The following is a 22,942-nucleotide window of genomic DNA, read 5'->3' as shown; positions in this document are numbered from 1 at the left end:
AAATACAGCTTTCATTTCCTGATACGTATTTACCTCCAGGTGTGGTCTATAATGTCAGACAGCTATCTATGGGAGAAAAGCCATTTTGAAACTGAGAATAGAGGGGAAAATCAATCATTCAGTCATTGCACAAGCTTTGGGCATAGCCAATACAACAATTAGGATTGTCCTTTTAAAAATAAATAAATAAATAAATAAAATAAAAACCCTGAAACCGCTGGTGTATTAAAAACCAGACATGGAAAGCCAGCCAAGGAAAACAACAGCAGTTGATGGCACAAACATTGTGAGAACTGTGGGGGGGACCCTAAAACAACAGTCAGTGACATCAACAACAACCTCTACAGGGCAGGGGTGAAGGTATCACAATTCACCATTTGAAGAAGACTTTGAGAGCAGAAATGTAGAGGACATATGACAAGATATAATCCACTCATCAGCAGTAAGAATCAGAAGGCCAGATTGGAATCCACAAAGAAATACAGCGATGAGCCACAAAAGTTCTGGACCCAAGATGAACCTTTAACAAAGTGATGGAAAGGTCAAAGTTTGGAGAAAGAAAGGATCTGTTCATAATCTAAAACATACAAGCTCATGGGTGAAGCATGGTGAAGGTAGTGTCATGGCTCGGGCTTCATTGCTGCTTCTGGAACAAACTCACTAATCTTTACTGATGATGAACTCATGATGGTATCAGCAGAATGAATTCAGAGTCTACAGAAACATTCTGTCTGACATTTTACAGAGAAATGTATCCAATCTAATGGGGAGGAGCTTCATCATGCAGCAAGGCAATGACCCAAAACACACTGCAACACAACACAGAACTTCATCAAGGGGAACAGTGGAAGGGTTTAGACTGGACGAGTCAATCAGCAGACCTGAACCCAACTGAGCAGTGATTCACCTCCTGAAGAGGAGACTAAATGGAGAACACCCCCCCCGAAACACACAACTACTGGAAGAAGCTGCACTACAAGACTGGAAAAGCATCACAAACAAGAATAGAACATCTTGTTGATGTCACTGGGTCACCATCAACAGCTTGTTGATGTCACTGGACTTGCTATTCCAGTACTTTCAGACGGGACACTACGTTATCTGGAGCTATTTATTTTTATTTGTTCTTTTTTATTTCTCTTTTTTGTAATATTTTTTGTATTTATTATAATTTATTCTGTAATTTAGTGTATTACTTTTTCCTCTATTATTTGTTCTTTCATGCATAATCAGGAAAGTGTGTTTTCTTCAAATTTAGGCACAGCAATCAAGACTAAATGTGAGACTAATAATGTCGAGTAGATGTTGAGTACATGTTGAGACTCAATACCTTGAATAGTCCTAATCCAAGCATCATTATGTCCATGGTTAATTCTGAGCTTTGATTCGCAATCTGTACAGCTCCTGAGTGTGTCTCATTAGCTCTAAAGATTAGTGATTTTATACCTATTGTTCTGAGGATAATGTGTATTGCTGTGGAGCATTATGGAGTTGTGAAACAAATGCTTATGATTGAAAAAAAGTTATTATTCTTTTCTTTAAACCTTTTGTCCTAGTTGATGTCATGTGCCTCGTGGATATGTATTGTTGGTATGGGACATGTGGTGTAGAGTGAATACCCGGTGGACACTGAAATTGATTAATCATGAAAATAAGGAGATACTGTGACATTCGATTGATGGCTACATATATAAATAAATTAAAAGAGTAAATAAATACAGAAAAGAGTAAACAGAGGAATACAACCTCAGCCAGATCATGTAATGATGCATAGCACTAACCCAGACACAGGCAAACGTTTATACCAACTCATCAAGACCATTTTTTTAACCTGTTTACTGTGTTAATTCTTCTATTTAATCCTGTATATCTCTGACAGAAAGCCTTGCTGTGTTCACTGTGAATAAATGTTCTCTCTCATGAGCTAGAGCAAATAGTGATATCGTTAACTGATCAGCACGCGTCCCCTGTGCTGCGGATTTCAACATCAAAAATGATACCAGACTTAAAATTCTTGCAAAAAAGTGGATCACCAGCTTCAGTGTTCACTTACAGTATCAGACCATTACGTGTGCGTGTTGTTATTTTGTGTTGGTTGTTCCAGTATAATGAGTTTGGTGTTTTTGGAACTTAAATAAATTTTTAACATCACTGTTTCAATATTGATATTTTGTATTTATAGTTTCAGTATTGTTGCTGTTGTTATTATTTCTGTTATAATGCTGCTCTTATTATTCAGAACTATACCACTGTCTTACAATCATCCAAATCCAAACTACTTACCAATTTGAATTGTTTTCCTTTACATTAAGACCGTTCCCAGCTCTCAGGTGTCATGTTCAACCTCATGCTATTCTACAGTCCCAAATTCTTATATCAGTAGATTGTAAAGCAGTCTGTGGTTTGCATATCATATCAATGTACTTCAATACAAGTATATTTTCATATTTAATATCAACATTGGGCGGCATGATGGTGTAATGGTCAGCACTGCTGCCTCACAGCAAGAAGGTTCTGGGTTCGAGCCCAGTGGCCGATAGGGGCCTTTCTATGTGGACATTCTCCCCATGTTTGTGTGGGTTTCCTTTGGGTGCTCTGGTTTCCCCCACAGTCCAAAGACATGCAGGTTAGGATAATTCAGAGTCAAAGTCCCTCTCACACCAGAATCAGGTCTTCCCAGGCAGTCTCCTGTCCCAGTACTAACCAGCTCTTTGAGGCATATGGGTGTGGCGCCGATCTCTGTTTCGATAGCCCTTGGCCTCTTGCCTGTTCAGCAAGGGTTACAGTGGGGGGCGGGTCCTCTGGTAACCGCGAGAGTTTGACTTCCCCAATTGCATCTGTATTTCAGCGTGCCTTGCCAGACGGCAGTAGGTACCATTTTTATGATGGTCTTTGATATGACCTGACCGCGAGTAGAACTCCCGATCTCCCAATCGAGAGGCGGACATGCTAATCACTAGGCCAGCTCACGGCAGAGTTAGGCTAATTGGTGGCTCTAAATTGACCATAGGTGTGAAAGTGAGTGTGAATGGTTATTTGTCTCTATCTGTCAGCCCTGCGATGACCTGGTGACTTGTCCAGGGTGTACCCTGCCTGTCGCCCATAGTCAGCTGGGATAGGCTCCAGCTTGCCCATGACCCTGCGCAGGATAAGCGCTTATGGATAATGGATGGATGGATGGAATATCAACATTAGAATGTGTCTTTCCTGGATTACTATAATCAGTGCATCCTTTGGTCCAAAATATTCGTGCTCTTCTGCCCGACCCAAATCCATGTTTAGTGAGTGTCTTGGCTGCGCGGTTAGAAAACACGTTGCCTTGGTTTTGATTCACTCTTTCCAGGCACACTGCAAAAAATGGTATCTTAGCAAGTGAAAATATCTTGAAAATAGTTGAAAGGATCTAGCATTTCCTATGATAAAGAATACAAGACACCAATTCTGAGATTATTAAACCTAGTTCTAAATTGCAACCAACTTATTCTAAGATGTCTTGTCAAGTAAAAATATCTGTCCATGCAGCAAGACAATTTAACTAATATTAAGTAATTTTCTCCTCAAATTCAGTTTTCAATTTTTTGCAGTGCACTCTCTGGGTCTTTTACATTACCAGAGGAAGAGCTGATCATGAATCAGTCTCCTTTTTGGGTGTGTGTGTGCATTCTTCCTCTCTGCATGAGGTATCAGAAAAGTGGCTTGCATTTCATTTTATTCCTCACTGATACGAATATCGATTCAGGGATCGTATCCCTTGTTAATTCATCTTGTCCAGCCATGTTTTATTTGTCTTGTGTTTCATCAAAGGCTCCGGGGGTAAAAACAGAGTTGAAAAGATTCTATTTGTGTGTATAATACTGGTGTCACTCTCAGAGAAACCCTACGTGGTGTATCTGTGGGCAAAATGAAATCAATACCTCGGTGAGCAGCAGCACTGTTATATTTATCACCTCCTGTGTGTCTAAAACACACTGTGTAATATTTCTTCCTCGAACATCCTCATCCGAATTCACCTCATCAGTGTGCTCATTAGCCAATTATGCTAATTACTGTGTAGAATTGTGCTTCATGGTGCACCTGCTCAATTAGAAGAGTAAATGAGATGGTGGGATTACTCACTCCCATTGGACTAGGACTAGAGTCATGAAATGAAGGGAAAGTACCACTTAGTGTGTGTGTGTGTGTGTGTGTGCATGCATGCACAGGGCTGGAGAAGGTGGGCCGTGACTCCAGTTATGAGCAGGAGGGGAAGGTTCAGTTCGTCATGGACGCCGTGTATGCAATGGCCCATGCTCTGCACAGCATGCATCGCCACCTGTGTCTCGGATACCCCGGCCTCTGCCCCCGCATGAGCAACATCAGTGGCAAAGAGCTACTGGAGTACATTCGCAAAGTCAAGTTTAATGGTGAGTAACTTCGTTTAACGGTGAGTAACTTTTCTGGTTTCATCACCTGATTAAAGGTTTCGTATTGCTTTGTTTCCTTCTTCATTACTGTTCATGCTACTCATCTGCCTCTTTTTTTTTTTAAACAATCCAAGCCCTTTTATATTGTTGTACACCGAGTTGTCACTTTATATAGATCATAGCTCAGACTGAATAAATCCAGTTCGGTGCAACATTTCTTTCTAAGAGACTAAGTGCATTGATTTCTCATACAGTTGTGGTCAAAAGTTAACATACAGTGACATGAACGTTATCTTGGAAATGAATGTCATGGCAAAATTTGGGCTTTCAATAATTTCTTTGAACTGTTTTTTTTTTCTGTGGCAGAATGTACAGCACGCATCTTCAATAAAAAAAAAAATTATATATATATATATATATATATATATATATATATATATATATATATAATTATAAATAAAAAATATAATTTTTTTATATCATACCTGTCAACCCTCCCGTTTTTCCCGGGAAATCCCTTATTTTGACTTATTTCCCGCTGTCTTCCCGTTTTTTTATTTTCCCGAAAATATCCCGTATTTTCACATTATATAAAAGTCGGTAGGTCCAGAATTCATGACGCACCTCTGACAGGAGTTTACAGCAGGAAGTCGGGCCATGAATTCACGTCCCCACCCTCTCCAGTACAGCAGGTAGCAGTCTAGTAATTACACATTGATTTTAATTGCATGTCTGTGAAGAAGACTGTCAGAACCATAGCGCTAGTCTGACCCATAGATTTACATAGAAGACTAGATTCCTCACCGCGTATTCCAGAACGTCCGCACAGGGCTGCCATCTTACCACAGACAAAGGGTATGAACATAGACATCCTATGGGTATGAAGTAAGTAAAGTAAGTAAGTAATTTATTTGTATAGCACATTTAAAACCAAAGTGCTTCACAGTAAAATAGTAAGAAAAATAAAATAAATTAAAAGAAATAAATACAAAATATACAGAATATACAGGTACCAGTACTGACAGATGAGACAGAGCAAACAAGACAGGAAAGAAACAACAGCACAGCAATACAACAATACATACAGTAATAGGGTCTCCATCCCAGAATCCCACAATTTCAAAGGTCATTGAAGGCAAGTCTAAACAGGTGTGTTTTGAGAGAGGTTTTAAACACTGACACCTCAGATGCAGATCTCAGTTCCTGTGGTAGACTATTCCAGAGACGTGGGGCATAGACACTAAAGGCCCTGTCCCCTTTCATGGAAAGCTGTGCACGTGGGACCATCAGCTGTCCCTGGGATGCAGATCTCAGTGACCGTAAAGGGACATATGGACTTAACATGTCCACTATATATGTTGGAGCACGTCCATGTAATGCTTTAAAAACTGTCAATGCTACTTTATACTGGATTCTAAACTTCACAGGGAGCCAATGTAGGTCCGCCAATATGGGTGTGATGTGATCTCTTTTCCTGGCTCCAGTAAGTAGCCTGGCTGCTGCGTTTTGGACTAGCTGTAAACGTGCAAGAGATGATTCACAAATGCCAGTGTAAAGTGCATTACAATAGTCCAGTCTTGAGGTAATAAAAGCATGTGTAAGTTTCTCAAGATCTGGTACAGTTAAAAAAGATTTTAACTTGGCTATGGACCTAAGCTGAAAAAAGCTGCCCTTTACAACAGCATTTATCTGCTTATCAAATTTTAGCTCTGAGTCAAATAGTACACCAAGATTTCTGACTAAGGGTTTGCTAAAAGCAGTTAGAGGGCCAAGATCTTTCTTCAGGGCCTCCGTTTTGTTAGGAGGTCCAAATAGTATTACCTCGGTTTTGTTGGCATTTAACTGCAAACAACTGTGAGCCATCCATGTTTTGACCTCTGTGATGCAGTCACTGAGCAATTTCATGGAGCTCTGGCTTCCAATGGACAGAGGAAGGTACAGTTGCAGATCATCTGCATAAAAATTAAATGAAATGTTGTGCTTGCGCAGGATTTGACCTAGAGGAAGCATATAAAGAGAGAAAAGAAGAGGGCCCAAAATGGACCCTTGTGGGACTCCAGAGGTCAAGGTAGCTGGTGTGGATGAAAAGGTCCCAATGTTAACTGTGTAAGATCTGTGCTTAATGTAGGAAATAAACCACTGTAGAGCCATGCCTCTAATACCCACACAATGTTCTAGACGCTCAATGAGAATGTCATGGTCCACTGTATCAAAAGCAGCACTCAGATCTAATAAAACCAGTATAGAACAATTTCCAGAATCTACATTCATTAACAGGTCATTTGTAACTTTAACAAGAGCAGACTCTGTGCTGTGGAATGCCCTGAAACCTGACTGAAAAGTTTCAAAGATGTTATTGCTCTGCAGAAAAGATGTCAGTTGGACAGAGATAACTTTTTCTAGAACTTTACTTAGAAATGGTAGTTTAGATATAGGCCTATAGTTACTTAAGTTGTTTACATCCAAATTATGCTTCTTTGAAAGAGGCTGGACTATGGCCTGTTTGAAACAGTTAGGAACTGTACCATGCACAAGGCTAGAATTTATAATAGCCAGAACATCATAACCAATAGTATCAAAGACTTACGCAAGCACAGCCCAGCACTCACATTATGATTCACAGGAAATCAAAGTACTGACTTTGATGACAAGCTGATGTGTGTGTCTGTTTTAATTGTAGATGTTTATATCAGTATGTTTAGTTTTATTTTAACTGCACATTGGAGCCTCGTCAAATGAAATTTCAATCTTCTGTGCTAACATATATTGACTTTGACATGATAATTAGCTTTGAATGTTCTTTTTGTAAATGTAAAGATATCTTTTTATCCTTGGAAGTATAACCACATGTGATTAATTACAGTGGTGCTTGAAAGTTTGTGAACCCTTTAGAATTTTCGATATTTCTGCATAAATATGATCTAAAACATCATCAGATTTTCACACAAGTCCTAAAAGTAGATAAAGAGAACCCAATTAAACAAATGAGACAAAAATATTATACTTGGTCATTTATGTATTGAGGAAAATGATCCAATATTACATATCTGTGAGTGGCAAAAGTATGTGAACCTTTGCTTTCAGTATCTGGTGTGACCCCCTTGTGCAGCAATAACTGCAACTGTTTCCGGTAACTGTTGATCAGTCCTGCACACCGGCTTGGAGGAATTTTAGCCCATTCCTCCATACAGAACAGCTTCAACTCTGGGATGTTGGTGGGTTTCTTCACATGAACTGCTCGCTTCAGGTCCTTCCACAACATTTCAATTGGATTAAGGTCAGGACTTTGACTTGGCCATTCCAAAACATTAACTTTATTCTTCTTTAACCATTCTTTGGTAGAACGACTTGTGTGCTGCGGGTTGTTGTCTTGCTGCATGACTCAATGTCTCTTGAGATTCAGTTCATGGACAGATGTCCTGACATTTTCCTTTAGAATTTACTGGGATGATTCAAATTCATTGTTCCATCAATGATGGCAAGCCGTCCTGGCCCAGATGCAGCAAAACAGGCCCAAACCGTGATACTACCACCACCATGTTTCACAGATGGGATAAGGTTCTTATGCTGGAATGCAGTGTTTTCCTTTCTCCAAACATAACACTTCTCATTTAAACCAAAAAGTTCTATTTTAGTCTCATCCATCCACAAAACATTTTTCCAATAGCCTTCTGGCTTGTCCATGTGATCTTTAAAAACTGCAGATGAGCAGCAATGCTTTTTTTGGAGAGCAGTGGCTTTCTCCTTGCAACCCTGCCATGCACACCATTGTTGTTCAGTGTTCTTCTGATGGTGGACTCATGACCATTAACTTTAGCCAATATGAGAGAGGCCTTCAGTTGCTTAGAAGTTACCCTGGGGTCCTTTGTGACCTCACCGACTATTACACGCCTTGCTCTTGGAGTGATCTTTGTTTGTCGACCACTCCTGGGGAGGGTAACAATGGTCTTAAATTTCCTCTACTTGTACACAATCTGTCTGACTGTGGATTGGTGGAGTCCAAACTCTTTAGAGATGGTTTTGTAACCTTTTCCAGCCTGATGAGCATCAACAACGCTTTTTCTGAGGTCCCCAGAAATCTCCTTTGTTCGTGCCATGATACACTTTCCACAAACATGTGTTGTGAAGATCAGACTTTGATAGATCCCTGTTCTTTAAATAAAACAGGGTGCCCACTCACACATGATTGTCATCCCATTGATTGAAAACACCTGACTCTAATTTCACCTTCTAATTAACTGCTAATCCTAGAGGTTCACATACTTTTGCCACTCACAGATATGTAATATTGGATCATTTTCCTCAATACATAAATGACCAAGTATCATATTTTTGTCTCATTTGTTTAACTGGGTTCTCTTTATCTACTTTTAGGACTTGTGTGAAAATCTGATGATGTTTTAGGTCATATTTATGCAGAAATATAAAAAATTCTAAAGGGTTCACAAACTTTCAAGCACCACTGTAAGTGCTTTTTTTGTCACAAACTACCGTGAGTCGCTGTCACTGTTTTATACTATTACTTACTCGGGCAGTGCATTTGTTATTATGCTATGATGTGAGTTTACATTTGTTATTATGCTATGATGTGAGTGCATTAGGTTTTTGAGGTGGATGAAGTATTTCTGAAGTTTCAGAAGTGAGTAAGCTGTTTATTTAACTTTAGCTTCCCCTACGGCCCTATCACGTAAAAATATTTTCACTAAAAATTGGAAATAAATTGTATGATTATTTGTCCTAAGGCTGCAGTTATCCATAAGTATGCAGTGTTAGGCTTCTCACAGCATAGGAATTTCAGCATGCATCCTGTCTTACAGTCTGTAGTATACTGAAATATTTTCGCCAAGCTATGCGTATTTTTTTAAAACATAAAATGATTATTCATCATTATTATTATAAATACATACTTCCGTTTGTTTGACAAACCAAACCGTTTGAATATCGATTGAAATTTGAGGAAGTTACGGTCATCTGAAAAGTACATATCACTACCAACACAATGTAATGGGTAAGCCAGCTGTCTGAGGTAAGATGGCCGCCATGTGCGGACGTTCGACTTCGTTGACGGGCAACAGGGACGAGGCATCTAGTCTTCTATGTAAATCTATGGTCTGACCAAGGTCACTGCTCAGAACTTCTCACAAAACTAAAAGATGGTCGTAATTCTTTCCTCAGGGAGCGAGTTTCAGTAGACGGCGAGACTAGAGACATGAATAAAGAAAGGAGCGAGGCAAAACCAAAAAAGGTGTATTGCCGCTACTTGCCCAAATGGCAGGACGAATTTAATTTTGTGAAGAAAAGTCAGTTCGATTACCGACCTTCTAAAATTTTTGGAAAGTTCGACTTTCCGAAATTTTCCCTTACTTTGAGTTAAAATCTGGGAAATATCCCTTTTTTTCAAACCTCAAAGTTGACAGGTATGATATATATATATATATACTAGAATTTAGTGCACAAGGTTTTTTTTTTTTTTTGCTTTTCTGAAATCAATACAAGGTCAAAATTATACATACAGGGTCAAAAATATACAAACAGCACACCTAATATTTGGGTAAAATGTCTCTTCGCAAGATTCCCCTTGACCAAACATTTTTTGTTTACCATGAACAAACTCCTGGCAGAATTCTCGTTGGATATTTCACAACTCTTCATGGTAGAATTGGTAGAGTTCAATTTTTTTTTCTTGGCATGGGCTCAACTTATAAGCATGGTCCATATCAATAGGGTTGAAGTCAGGACTTGTTTTAAGCTTAATGTTAGCCTGCTTTATCCTCCACAACCAGCTCTGATGCATGTTTGGGTTCATTGTCCTGTTGTGAGTCCCAAGCTGTGTTCAAGTTTCTGATGGTTTATGCTGAAGAATTCTGAGGTAGTCCTCCTCTTTCATTGTTCCATCCACTTTGTGCAATGAACCAGTTCCACTGGCAGCAAAACAGCCCCAGAGCATGATGACCCTACCACCACCACCAGCTGGTACAGTGTCCCTCTGTACATGGTGGTCATTGTGGCCAAACAACTCAATCTTTGGCTCATCTGACCATACAGCTTTCCTCCAGAAGGCTTTTTCTTTGTCCGTGTGGTCAGCTTCAAACTTTAGTTAAGCTTGAAGGTGTCAATTTTGGAGCAGGGGATTATTTCTTGGATAGCAGCCTCTTAGTCCATGGTGATCTGAACTGTGGACAGTGATCCATCAGCTTCCAGTTCATGGCAGGGCTGTGCCATGGTAGTTCCCAGGTTGTTCCTGACCATCCAAACCGATTTCCTTTCAGCTGATGGTGACAGTTTGGGTTTTCTTGAAGCAAAGTGGTTTGGCAAAGTGACTCCACCTCACAATAACTTGGATACAATTGTTTGAACTGATCTTGGAATTTGCAGGTGTTTAGAAATGGCTCCAAGAGACATTCCGGAGTTGTGTATATCTGTGATCCTCTTTCTCAGATCTGCACTGAGCTCCTTGGACTTTCCCATTTTACTGTGTGTTGGTCTTATCCTTGGCAAGATAAGAGACATTTTGGAAGTTTCAGCACCTCTGAACTAATAATCTCAGTGAGTGTATGTACATTTTTGACCTTGTGTTGATTTTATAAAACACAAAGAAAATTAAAACTTCTGCACCAAATTCTCGTGTTTTTTTTGTTTAAAGCTGTATGCTGTACAATCATTCTGCCACAGAAAAAGAACAGTTCAAAGAAATTACTGAAAGCCCAAATATTGCCATGACATTCATATCCAAGATGATATTCATGTCACTGTATGTAAACTTCTGACCACAAATGTATGTATAATTCATATGGTAATGGAAATACGGCTGGGTTTTGTTGGATTCTTGATGTTCATATCTGTCTGAGCTCACACTTGCCTTGAGATACTGGTTTGTGTTTTATTTTCATCCCTCGATCAGATGGTCCATGTTGTAATTTTTAACCTTTGTCTTTCTACTCGTTTAATCTCCTCATTCCTTGTTAGCTTTAATCAGCATACTGTGCTCTGATAAAAGAGGTGTGTAGGACGCTTTAAAGTGCAGCTCTGTACTGCACAGCTTCCTTTCACCGATGATAGAAAATCACCTCCTCGGCTGTCTTAAATACATTTTCACTAAATAAGTGACATGTTTTTGTGAGTGGAACCAAACAAGTGAATTATGCAGAAGATGCAGCAGTTATGAAACACGACAATAATCCACATCTCTTTTAAAGATGCTGATATTATCTTACTATATTAACATAATGTGAAGCATTACAGTAAAACACACAACCTGTAATTTTTGTGTCCCGATATCTTCATGAGGCATGGAAGCTGTTTAAATAAACACTCACAACGTGAGCACAAGTAAGGTTTCTAAATGTCCATTGAATTGACTGTGTTTTTCTTGCAGAGAAATTCAGAGTCCTATACAGCCTTTACTCACACTTTTATAAAACTTTTATTTCTGCCTAGCTGGAAACTAGATGTCTGGATGAGCTTTTTTTTTATTTTTAATTTTTTTTTATCTCATCACAGGTCATGGCAGAGGTGTGGAGGTTCGACTGTGCTGCAGGAAACAAAAAATAACATCAACAAATAGAAATATATCATCACATTTATCCAGTATTTCATATTATAAAATGACACTGAACTGAATATAGAATTATTAAAACTATTTACGTATAATTTCAAGCTTGAAAGAGTTTTGTTCTTTGGCTCATTTTTAGTATTTCTTTTAGCATTTCCAGAAATAAGAAAATTACCTGCCGATAGAATAAAATTTAAAGCTTGAAATGAGAAAAAAAAAATCAGTGATTTTATATTTGATTTATTGTAATCTTATAATAGAAAATTAGATAAATGTGACTATATTCAAGATATTTCCACTTGTTAAGATGCTTTTTTTTCCCCTTGCAGTGAGAGATCGATACCCACTAAACCAAACAAGGCATCTGTCATTTCTTTGTTTTTTTTGGAATGTTTTTGAAATGGAGAAATGAAGACTCGTTGAACCTTGAGGCTGTCTGGGATTAAACCAATAAAGAGCTTGTTTGATCATTTCCCCCTTCTGAGCAATACCCCATCCCAATTCACGCTGCAAAAATCTGAAATCTTAGTGGAAATATCTGGAATATAGTCATATTTATCTCCTATTTCCTACTATAAGATTACAATACACAAAACAAAAGATTATTACTTCGAGGTATTGTAATCAGTGTGATTTGTTGTTTGTTTGTATGTGTGTCTTTTAACAATTTAGAGTCTAGACGAGTGTACCAATTGATTTCAAATTTTCAGGGTAGGTGGGCAATGGTCTGTACATTACCTGATAAAATTTTGGGGGTAATCGGGTCAAGGTGAAGGTCAAGGTCACCGGAAAGGTCAACCTTTCGGTCAAAATAACATATTTTCCATTATAACTCAAAAACGGTTGCTGATAGACAGATGTTTACTATTATGAGCATACAGGAACTCCCATATGGCCTTTCATTTGGCACCATGATCTTTGACCTTGAGTGACTCTGAAAGGTCAAACTCAAGGCCACAGATTTTCAGAGGGCTGTAACTTGAAAATGGTTGATGGTAGACAGATATTTACCATTATCAACTTATAGGAAGTGCAGTATGGGCTTTCATTTGTCACCATGATCTTTGGCCTTGAGTGGCCCTGAAAGGTCAAACTGAAGGTCATGGGTTTTCAAAGGGCTATAACTTTAAAATGGTTCATGATAGCCATTATCAATATATAAGAAGTCCCATATGGGCTTTCAGTTGCCACCATAATCTTTGACCTTGAATGACTTTGAAATGTCAAACTCAAGGTCATGGATTTTCATAGGATTATAACCTGACAGCTGATGATTCAGAAATGTCACCATTATCAGCATAGGTATAAAATAAGGGCTGCGGGGTGAGGTTTGTTTTGCCTGGCAACACTTGTGACAGTTTTCGAGATATTTTCTGCGAATTTCAACTCTTTTTTTTTTTTTCTAATTAAAAAAAAAATCATTAATTTCTCAAAAGAAACAAAGTTATTTGCTAATAGAATGGGTAAATTTACTGCTTGAAAAGGGTAAACACATCTAAACAGGCTGAATAATCTTATATTTGGTTTAAATGATTTCATAATAAGAAATATTCGATTTTCTTTTTTTTCATAATCAGGATAGATTCATTTTCACCTGCTCGTCACTTTTTGCACTGTAAGCAGGTCTGGCTTTCTCAGTACTGAGAGCTCTCTACCTCTACCTGCTGAATGACTGTGTGTGTGTATATACTGTGTGTGTGTGTGTGTGTGTGTGTGATTGTGATATCTGCACAGCTTGGATTCTTCTGCTGATATAGAAAGCTCCTGAACTACTTCCTCTCAGAGGACAGGACACTGAGATCAGATACAACTGCTACTACTGCAATGCAGATTTAACGAGAGACAAGGAGTGAACTCTGGGAGAGAGAGAGAGAGAGAGAAGCACTGAGGATTAATAACCAGAAGGTGCTTAAACGTAAATGTAATGAAAACTGAAGGAGAAAATGGTCTTGGATAGAAAACATCTGCTTCATCCTCACACCTACTCAAACACTTCAAACACTGTCACCTGCTTTGCAGTCTCAGAAGTTCTCAGAAGTGCCTCAGGTGATGTGATATATGGTATAAATCCTTCCGTTAATTTTAATCCGTGCAGTCTGCCGCAGGTGTGGTGAAGTGTGTCAAAAAATAGAGTTGTGTCTCAGTTATTTAGGATTCAACCTTTTTAAAAAATGACAAAAACTATCCACAAAGTTTCACAATGTTTTGTAAGCACAATATTTTATTTTTGAAATTTCCATTTTAACTTTGAAATGTGAAAATACACACAAATCTATGGAATGTCACATAATTATTCCTCACACCTCGAGTGTCCACAGTTGACCCCCAGCTCTGGTTGCTGGATCTGTGTCTGGGTTTCTTCAGAATTCTTCAGTTTTCTCGCTCTGTCCAGAAACATGTGGATTTATGAAGAGGAATAGGCCGTGGACCAGGATAACATGATTACTGAATGTGTGTGTGTGTGAAAAGATCCAAAGTAATTCATTTTGAACAAAGATTTGTCACATTCCTGACTGATTACCATGTGAAGGACACAAGCCCAAGTGTGTGCTCTGACTGTAGAAGCAGCAAACCACTGAGACTGCTCCATTCACATCAAGGATTTCAGACGTAACGGGGGCTCTGTTTCTGAATGGAGCCTGGTCAGCGCTGAGGCAATAGACACACAGCTGGTGTTCATACTTGTCTTTTCGGAGGCTTAAACATTGTCTGCACGGGTATAAATCCTGCCCCATGGCTCGTTAGTCTCTCTGTGTGTAATCGAACCCCAATAACTTGCGGCCAAACCATGAACGGAGACCCTGAGAGAGCTCAACAGTGGCTTTCAGAGGTATAATGCGCAAGGCTACTCATCTGTATTAGGTCACAGGCCTGGCATTTCCACATCCTGGCTGCAGGACTGAGCCAGAACGCTGAGGGAGACTTGAGCCACTGTCTGCATGATAGTGGTGCTAAATATGCAAGTGCAGCAGTGGAGATCATGGTACACAGGGGAGAACCACTCAACCATAATGTATTCACAAACCAGCGGGTCATCAAACAGTGAGCAATGTGATAAATGTACTGAGACTGAGTGCCATACTGAACAACAGACAGAGAACAGAGAACACTAATGAGAGCTCAACTCAGGCGAGTCGCCATGGGGTTCCACCAAAGACTGCATAGAACAAGTGTAAAGGCTCCCGAGGGGCACAACAGAAACGCGTTCGCCTTATCATCTGGGGATCAAGAGTTCGAATCCCGATCATGCTGGGAACTCAAGGGAGGGCGTGGCATACTCTCTCCCCTGTCAATTACATTGATGGTATATATGTATGTGTGAGCTTTTCTCTGAGTGTGTTACTGCGCCACCGAATGTTGCATGAGCAGCAGTTCAAAAAGAATCATCATGAGACAACCTTCCCTGATTGGTAGCTGTTGAGTGATTAGGGATTAGAACTATGGAGAAAATTGGGTTAAAGAAAATGAACGATCTGTGCTCTTCTAGTGCTTGAAAGTTTGTGAGCCCTTTAGGCTACGTTTACATTAGACCGTATCTGTCTCGTTTTCTTCGCGGATGCACTGTCTGTTTACATTAAACCGCCTGGAAACGCCGGGAAACGGGAATCCGCCAGCGTCCACGTATTCAATCCAGATCGTGTCAGCTCTGGTGCTGTGTAAACATTCAGAATATGCGGATACGCTGTGCTGAGCTCTAGCTGGCGTCTCATTGGACAACGTCACTGTGACATCCACCTTCCTGATTCGCTGGCGTTGGTCATGTGACGCGACTGCTGAAAAACGATGCGGACTTCTGCCTTGTATCACCTTTCATTAAAGAGTATAAAAGTATGAAAATACTGCAAATACTGATGCAAATACTGCCCATTGTGTAGTTATGATTGTCTTTAGGCTTGCCATCCTTCCACTTGCAAGTAGTAAGTGATATGCGCTGGGATCACACACACAGCGGCTCAGTCCCGAATCGTGGCTTGTGCACTTCACTCGCGTGCTCTGTGAGCTGCGCAGGGCCGGAGTGCACACCCTCCAGAGGGCACTCGCTGTTCAGGGCGGAGTGATTTGGAGCGCAGGGTGCCTGCGGAGCCGAGCGTATCCGTGTATTGGCGTTGCTATGTGCACGCAAATCGTGTATTGTTGTTGCTGTGTGCACACTAATCGTTTTAAAAACATTAATCTGATGATCCGCTGATACGGTCTAATGTAAACATGGGCTTAGAATTTTCTATATTTCTGGATAAATATGACCGAAAACATCATCAGAATTTCACACAAGTCCAAAAAGTAGATAAAGAGAACCCAGCTAAACAAATGAGACAACAATATTATACTTGGTCATTTATTTATTTATTTATTTATTTATTGAGGAAAATGATCCAATATTACATATCTCTGAGTGGCAAAAGTATGTGAACCTTTGCTTTCAATATCTGGTGTGACCCCCTTGTGCAGCAATAACTACAACTAAACATTTCCAGTAACTGTTGATCAGTCCTGCACACCGGCTTGGAGGAATTTTACCCATTCCTCCATACAGAACAGCTTCAACTCTGGGATGTTGGTGGGTTTCCTCACATGAACTGCTCGCTTCAGGTCCTTCCACAACATTTCAATTGGATTAAGGTCAAGGCTTTAACTTGGCCATTCCAAAACATTAACTTTATTCTTCTTTAACCATTCTTTGGTAGAACGACTTGTGTGCTTAGGGTCGTTGTCATGCTGCATGACCTACCTTCTCTTGAGATTCAGTTCATGGACAGATGTCCTGACATTTTCCTTTGGAATTCGCTGGTATAATTCAGAATTCATTGTACCATCAATGATGCCAAGCTGTCCTGGCCCAGATGCAGCAAAACAGGCCCAAACCATGATACTACCACAACCATGGTTCCCAGATGGGATAAGGTTCTTATGCTGGAATGCAGTGTTTTCCTTTCTCAAAAATAAACCAAAGAGTTTTATTTTGGTTTCATCCGTCCACAAAACATTTTTCCAATAGCCTTCTGTCTTGTCCACATGATCTTTAGCAAACTGCAGACGAGCAGCAATGTTCTTTTTGGAGAGCAGTAGCTTTCTCCTTGCAACCCTGCCATGCACACCATTGTTATTCAGTGTTCTCCTGATGGTGGACTCATGAACATTAACATTAGCCAATGTGAGAGAGGCCTTCAGTTGCTTAGAAGTTACCCTGGGGAGGGTAATGATGGTCTTGAATTTCCTCCATTTGTACACAATCTGTCTGACTGTGGATTGGTGGAGTCCAAACTCTTTAGAGATGGTTTTGTAACCTTTTCCAGCCTGATGAGCATCAACAACGCTTTTTCTGAGGTCCTCAGAAATCTCCTTTGTTTGTGCCATGATATACTTCCACGAACATGTGTTGTGAAGATCAGACTTTGATAGATCCCTGTTCTTTAAATAAAACAGGGTGCCCACTCACACCTGATTGTCATCCCATTGATTGAAAACACCTGACTCTAATTTCACCTTCAAATTAACTGCTAATCCAAGAGGTTCACATACTTTTGCCAGTCACAGAGATGTAATATTGGATCATTTTTCTCAATAAATCAATGACCAAGTATAATAGTTTTGTCTCCTTTGTTTAACTGGGTTCTCTTTTCTACTTTTAGGACTTGTGTGAAAATCTGATGATGTTTTAGGTCATATTTATGTAGAAATATAGAAAATTCTAAAGGGTTCAGAAACTTTCAAGCACCACTGTATGTGCTATTGGCTATGTGCTATTTTATGCTAAAAACCTCTTTAAAATGGTCATGTGTGTGGAATCCATTACCCCTATTTGGAAAACCTGCAACGGCTTGAAATGTTTCATTGTTGTTGTGTGCTTGCTGTTTGTATTGTGTGAGTGATCTGGAAGCATGTAAGACATTATACAACTCATAGTTGGGAAATGCCAGAGCTGTCTCCAATTTCTCACTGATGTGTGCCCATGGCTAAAGTCCTGAGAGTAGAATGGATTTGAATGTGCACGGAAATGCCAGTGCTACATCATGAAGGCCTCGTCAAACCTGATGTGATTTACTGGCAGATCATCTAAAATTACAACAAGTGGAAAGGAAGCTCCTGGTAATCGGTTTTCCCATGATTCCACCAGGGTTTCTGCATAAACATAGGCCGGACTGTGCCTAACTATACACACACTCTCCCTCATATGTGTTACTGTTAAAATTCATTGTATGGATACAAAAATGTAGCACAAATAAACTATGCAGGCCCTTGGGTGATAAATTAGGATTAAGTTAAAGGTAGACTGCCTTTCAGATTTTTCAAGTGTAGGTCATAAAAATAATTTTCCCCGACACCCAATTATTTTTGTTTAGTGGACCGAAAGCTACTGAATTCAAATCACAGACTTCCAATTTTATTATTTTTTTAAGAGAACAATTATTGAATTTAGAGCCATGTGGCCCTAAATTCTCCACTATTTTTTCCTGCTTCACCATAACCCAATTCAAGATACTATGTCATGCATCACATCACGTGGTGGGCTTTCCCCGTTTGTGCAAGGCATTGTGGGATACAAATTTGAAACAGGAGAGAAAAATGGAGGATGTGAGTGTGTGAATGAAATGTGAAAGTGCGACTACAGTAACGGAAAGTGAGAAGAAAAGACATTGTTATATACGAAGGAAAGGAAACACAAGACCAAACTAATGAATATCGGTGGTCAGCGAGCACCTCGGTGTGATCAGCTTTTCATTTAGCGACAGAATGATGGAACTGTCAGTGCATGGTCAAAGTAAACCTGCGCATGTGCAAACGGACTTCCTCTGTCTACTTGACTGCGCGATTTCACACACATTATTTGCTTTGATCCCCTCTAATTAAATAACTTCCCAGCCACAGAATGGCCTGATATTTTGTGAGATATTGCAGAAGTAAACATATCTCACAATGACCAAATTTCAGAGGGAACTAAATTTCACTGATCTGATGAAATCAAAAGGCCGTCTAGCTTTAAGATGAGTGCAATAAAATCAAATGAAAATGGGTCAAATCAAAATGAAAGAACACAAAGTTTAAATAATAACAAAAAAATGACAAGTATTGATATACAAGTTGGGGCGGCACGGTGGTGTAGTGGTTAGCGCTGTCGCCTCACAGCAAGAAGGTCCGGGTTTGAGCCCCGTGGCTGGCGAGGGCCTTTCTGTGTGGAGTTTGCATGTTCTCCCCGTGTCCGCGTGGGTTTCCTCCGGGTGCTCCGGTTTCCCCCACAGTCCAAAGACATGCAGGTTAGGTTAACTGGTGACTCTAATTGACTGTAGGTGTGAGCGTGAATGGTTGTCTGTGTCTATGTGTCAGCCCTGTGATGACCTGGCGACTTGTCCAGGGTGTACCCCGCCTTTCGCCAGTAGTCAGCTGGGATAAGCTCCAGCTTGCCTGCGACCCTGTAGAACAGGATAGAGCAGTTAGAGATAATGAGATGAGATATACAAGTAATTCATGGTGGATTTTTCCTTTAATTGTGCGATGATAATGGTAATGCTTATGACATTACTTGCCTGAGACTCTTTTTAGTTCTCCTGGGTTAATTAAGTCTTCTCTGCATTGACTGATGTGGATTATTTCCATTTGCCACTGATCAGCTAATCCACATTCCATGGCAACTTCTGTGCCGCCGCAAAAAGTGCCTGATTGATTAACAGAGTAAAATCGTCAGCAGCTAATGAGGATCTCTGGCCAAATGCTAATGAAACAGAAACAGATGAAAGCTGCAGTATGTTCCAGGATGAGCTCAAACTCTGAGGTGAATTTGCCAAATCCTGGACCTGCAGATTTGTCAGCTCCAAAAAAAGCAGATTGCAATTCATTATTTGTGACATCAGCCCTAGAGAGGATGGACATTGTGTGTGGGTGTGGGTGTGGGTGTGTGTGTGTGCGCGCGCACGCGCAATGATGTTTAATAGCCCTCAGCAGTCAGGCCGTGATTCATGATGAGTTGCAACATGCAGCAATATAAAATGTAATGACATGATAAATTGAAGCCAAAAAGCCTTTATTTGTCAGATGTACACTCAAGCACAGTGAAATTCATCCTCTGCGTTTAACCCATCTGAAGCAGCGAACACAGTGAGCAATGAGCACACACACATACCCAGAGCAGTGAGCAGCTATGCTACAGTGCCCAGGGAGCAGTTGGGGGTTAGGTGCCTTACTCAAGGGCACTTCAGCCTAACCAGGCCATGTTAACTGGGAGGGAAACCGGAGCACCTGGAGGAAATCCATGCAGACACAGGGAGAATATGCAAACTCCACACAGAAAGGCCCTCGTCGGCTGCTGGGCTCAAACCCAGAACCTTCTTACGGTGAGACAACAGTGCTAACCACTACACCACTACAGGTGCAACCACTCTCTGCCTAAATTGCAAAGAGTCAGTGCTCAGAATTGTTGGGTAACATGTTTAACTGTTGGTTTCCTCCTGACATTTTCACAACAGTAAAACCCTCTTCAATGCTTGCACTTATTCCGATGGCCTGCTAGACTGTATACGAGGCTAAAACAATTCTGTAAAATGGGCTATGATTAAAAAAAAACAAAAACCTAATCACCAGGTAAATTCGATTTGTATATGTTTCTGTGAATGCAGCTACACCTGAAATCTGTTTGCGTGCTTCCAATCCTGTCAATTTAACATCTCATCTGATCCCATCATTTATTTAAACCATCTAATTTAATGTTGTTTCCACAGACTGATTTGTAGTAATTTCATGTTAAAATCATATTACAAAAGCAGTTGTTGTGTTATATTTATAACTCTATGAAAACAATTCATTTTCACCTGTGCTCACTGTCTATAAAATCTATAAAAGCTGCACTGAAATGCCTCTCTGGTACTTTATAAAGTTGTCGAGCGTCCAACATTTGTCTAAGCCTCACATTTTTGAGCACTGCCTCACCATTTTGTTTGTCTGTCTGTCATGTTTGTTTTAATAAAACCACTCTCTAACTCGTACTCACACTGCTCTGCCCACTTCATGACAATCTGTACATGTACCTAATAAACTCGCCACTGTGTGTACACATGCAGACATGCAGCGTCTGTCTGACATTTACATAAAATTGGGTTATGTGTTTTAAACATGGCACTGAGAGGATAAGTCGCACATCAAATTATTGCTGAAATATAAAAGATTATTTCCTTAAAAGCCAAAGAGTCAACTTAAAAATATAAACAGCAGTGTTGTCGTCACATCCACCTTGAGCAAAGCTCACATTATTGGTATGTTTGGGGGAAAATGCTGACTGTAAATGTAATTAAAATGAATGGTGATCTTGAGTGTATTATGAGCCATTCCACCGAATCGGTGCCATTTCCATCCCTAGAAAATTATATGTATAAATGCACATAAAAATGTACTTTAAAATACATTTCCTTATTACGCAGAATGTCCTGCACATTGATCTGATTTCAAATTTAAGATATATAATTGTAAGGATTAATAAAAACTACCTAAAACACTGAAAAATAGCATGTGTTACCTGTCCCTGCACACAAACTTTATACTTAACTATGAAATATGATTAAAATCCTTCAGAAACAGTATTTTTTTTTGTACTGTTGTGTGACTCCATATCCTATCCATGGTTTAAATATATTTTTTTTCATAAGAAATCCACAATATCTTAGTTAAAATTCACATTTTAGTCGTGTCCCTGGGTTTTCACTCAGTCCTGTTACCCAAACATATTACCCCATCTGACAAATTTGGAACATTCCATAAATCACATGCTCAACAGGAAGTTACATCAGTAGTGTCTTCTGAAGGCCATGGGAAGACCAAAGGTTAGTTCTCTCATTTACTTTTCTGTATATTTGATGATTTTTTAACTTTGACTGATAAGGTCAATGTCAACATACTGTCCTGTTACTTAAATTATTTCTTAGATGATATTTGTTTATTTTAAAAATACAGATTTTTGGTAAATCACTAGAATGTGCTAAGTGTGGTCATGCTATTAGCGATGACGCCATGTGGCTTAATTCCATGTATTAGCTCATCCTAGGCTAAAAACTCAGTCCTGTTACTTTCAGAGTTTTTGTAACAGGACTGAAAAAAATGCAGCCATCTTTGACTTCCAAACCTTGTAACGTAGCCTGAGGTTGACCAATACACATTTTGAATAGTTAAATATGTGTGTTATTATAATCAGTGTTGAAAAGATATAACAAATTAAGTTTAATTTGGGAGTGGTACAACAAGCAAATGGCACCCATTCGATGGAATGTCCTTTATATATTCTGATGTAAACATGTGTGTGTGTGTGTGTGTGTGTGTAGGGGGGGGGGGGGGGGGGGGGGGCTTTCTCTTGTGTCTTTATCTCTTGTTAAAGTAATAAATCACAACTGGCATTTAGGGCCAGATGAACGACACTTCCTATGATCCCATACTTTCCAAAAATGTAACACATCAGACTGAGAGAGAGAGAGAGAGAGAATCCATGCAGAGAGGTGCTGTAATATTTAATCCAAACATACAACACAAAATCAGAATTCAGATCAATTCAAGTTAAAAGGAAATGACAGCACAAACCAGTCAGAGTCTAATACAAAGAACAAACCTGATAAGGGTCAAACACCAACTAAACGATCAAAAGAATAACAAGGCTGAGAACAAAAGCATCATTTTTGGAAAGATTTCACAATGAATGAATAAGCCACGATTAATTATTTATCCAATCGATGAAAAATTTATTCAATGTTCATCAATTTTGATTCCAGAAACAAAGCTAATCATAAGCCCCACTAAGTCACGATGGCAACATATGCTTTTGGACATTTTTGCTCTGTGGCAAGTTAGTGCTGAAGTTCAGCTTTGCTTGATGAATTTTATTGGCCAATCTTTGTGCTTTTGTATTTCCATCAGGTAGAAACAAATTCAATATATAATACACACTCTGCACTTGCCTTGTCTTGTAAAATCCTGGTAAAACCTGAACTCTTCAAACTGAACTGCATTCTCTTGT

The 22,942-nt window shown here is 39.5% G+C and overlaps 1 protein-coding gene across 1 annotated transcript in view; it reads left to right on the top strand.

Annotated features, from left to right (window-relative positions):
* Nucleotides 1-22,942, top strand: part of grm8a (glutamate receptor, metabotropic 8a) — a 525,298-nt gene that overhangs the window by 416,099 nt on the left and 86,257 nt on the right. Inside the window, exon 6 of the mRNA XM_060903017.1 lies at nucleotides 4,203-4,403. Within this exon, the coding sequence (XP_060759000.1) occupies nucleotides 4,203-4,403 (201 nt within the window). The remainder of the gene's footprint in view (nucleotides 1-4,202; nucleotides 4,404-22,942) is intronic.

This window comes from Neoarius graeffei, chromosome 21 (genome assembly GCF_027579695.1).
Source record: "Neoarius graeffei isolate fNeoGra1 chromosome 21, fNeoGra1.pri, whole genome shotgun sequence".
In the NCBI taxonomy this organism is placed as follows: domain Eukaryota; kingdom Metazoa; phylum Chordata; class Actinopteri; order Siluriformes; family Ariidae; genus Neoarius; species Neoarius graeffei.
The sequence above is the reverse complement of the archived record's forward strand: the minus strand, read 5'-3'. Positions and strand labels throughout refer to the sequence as shown.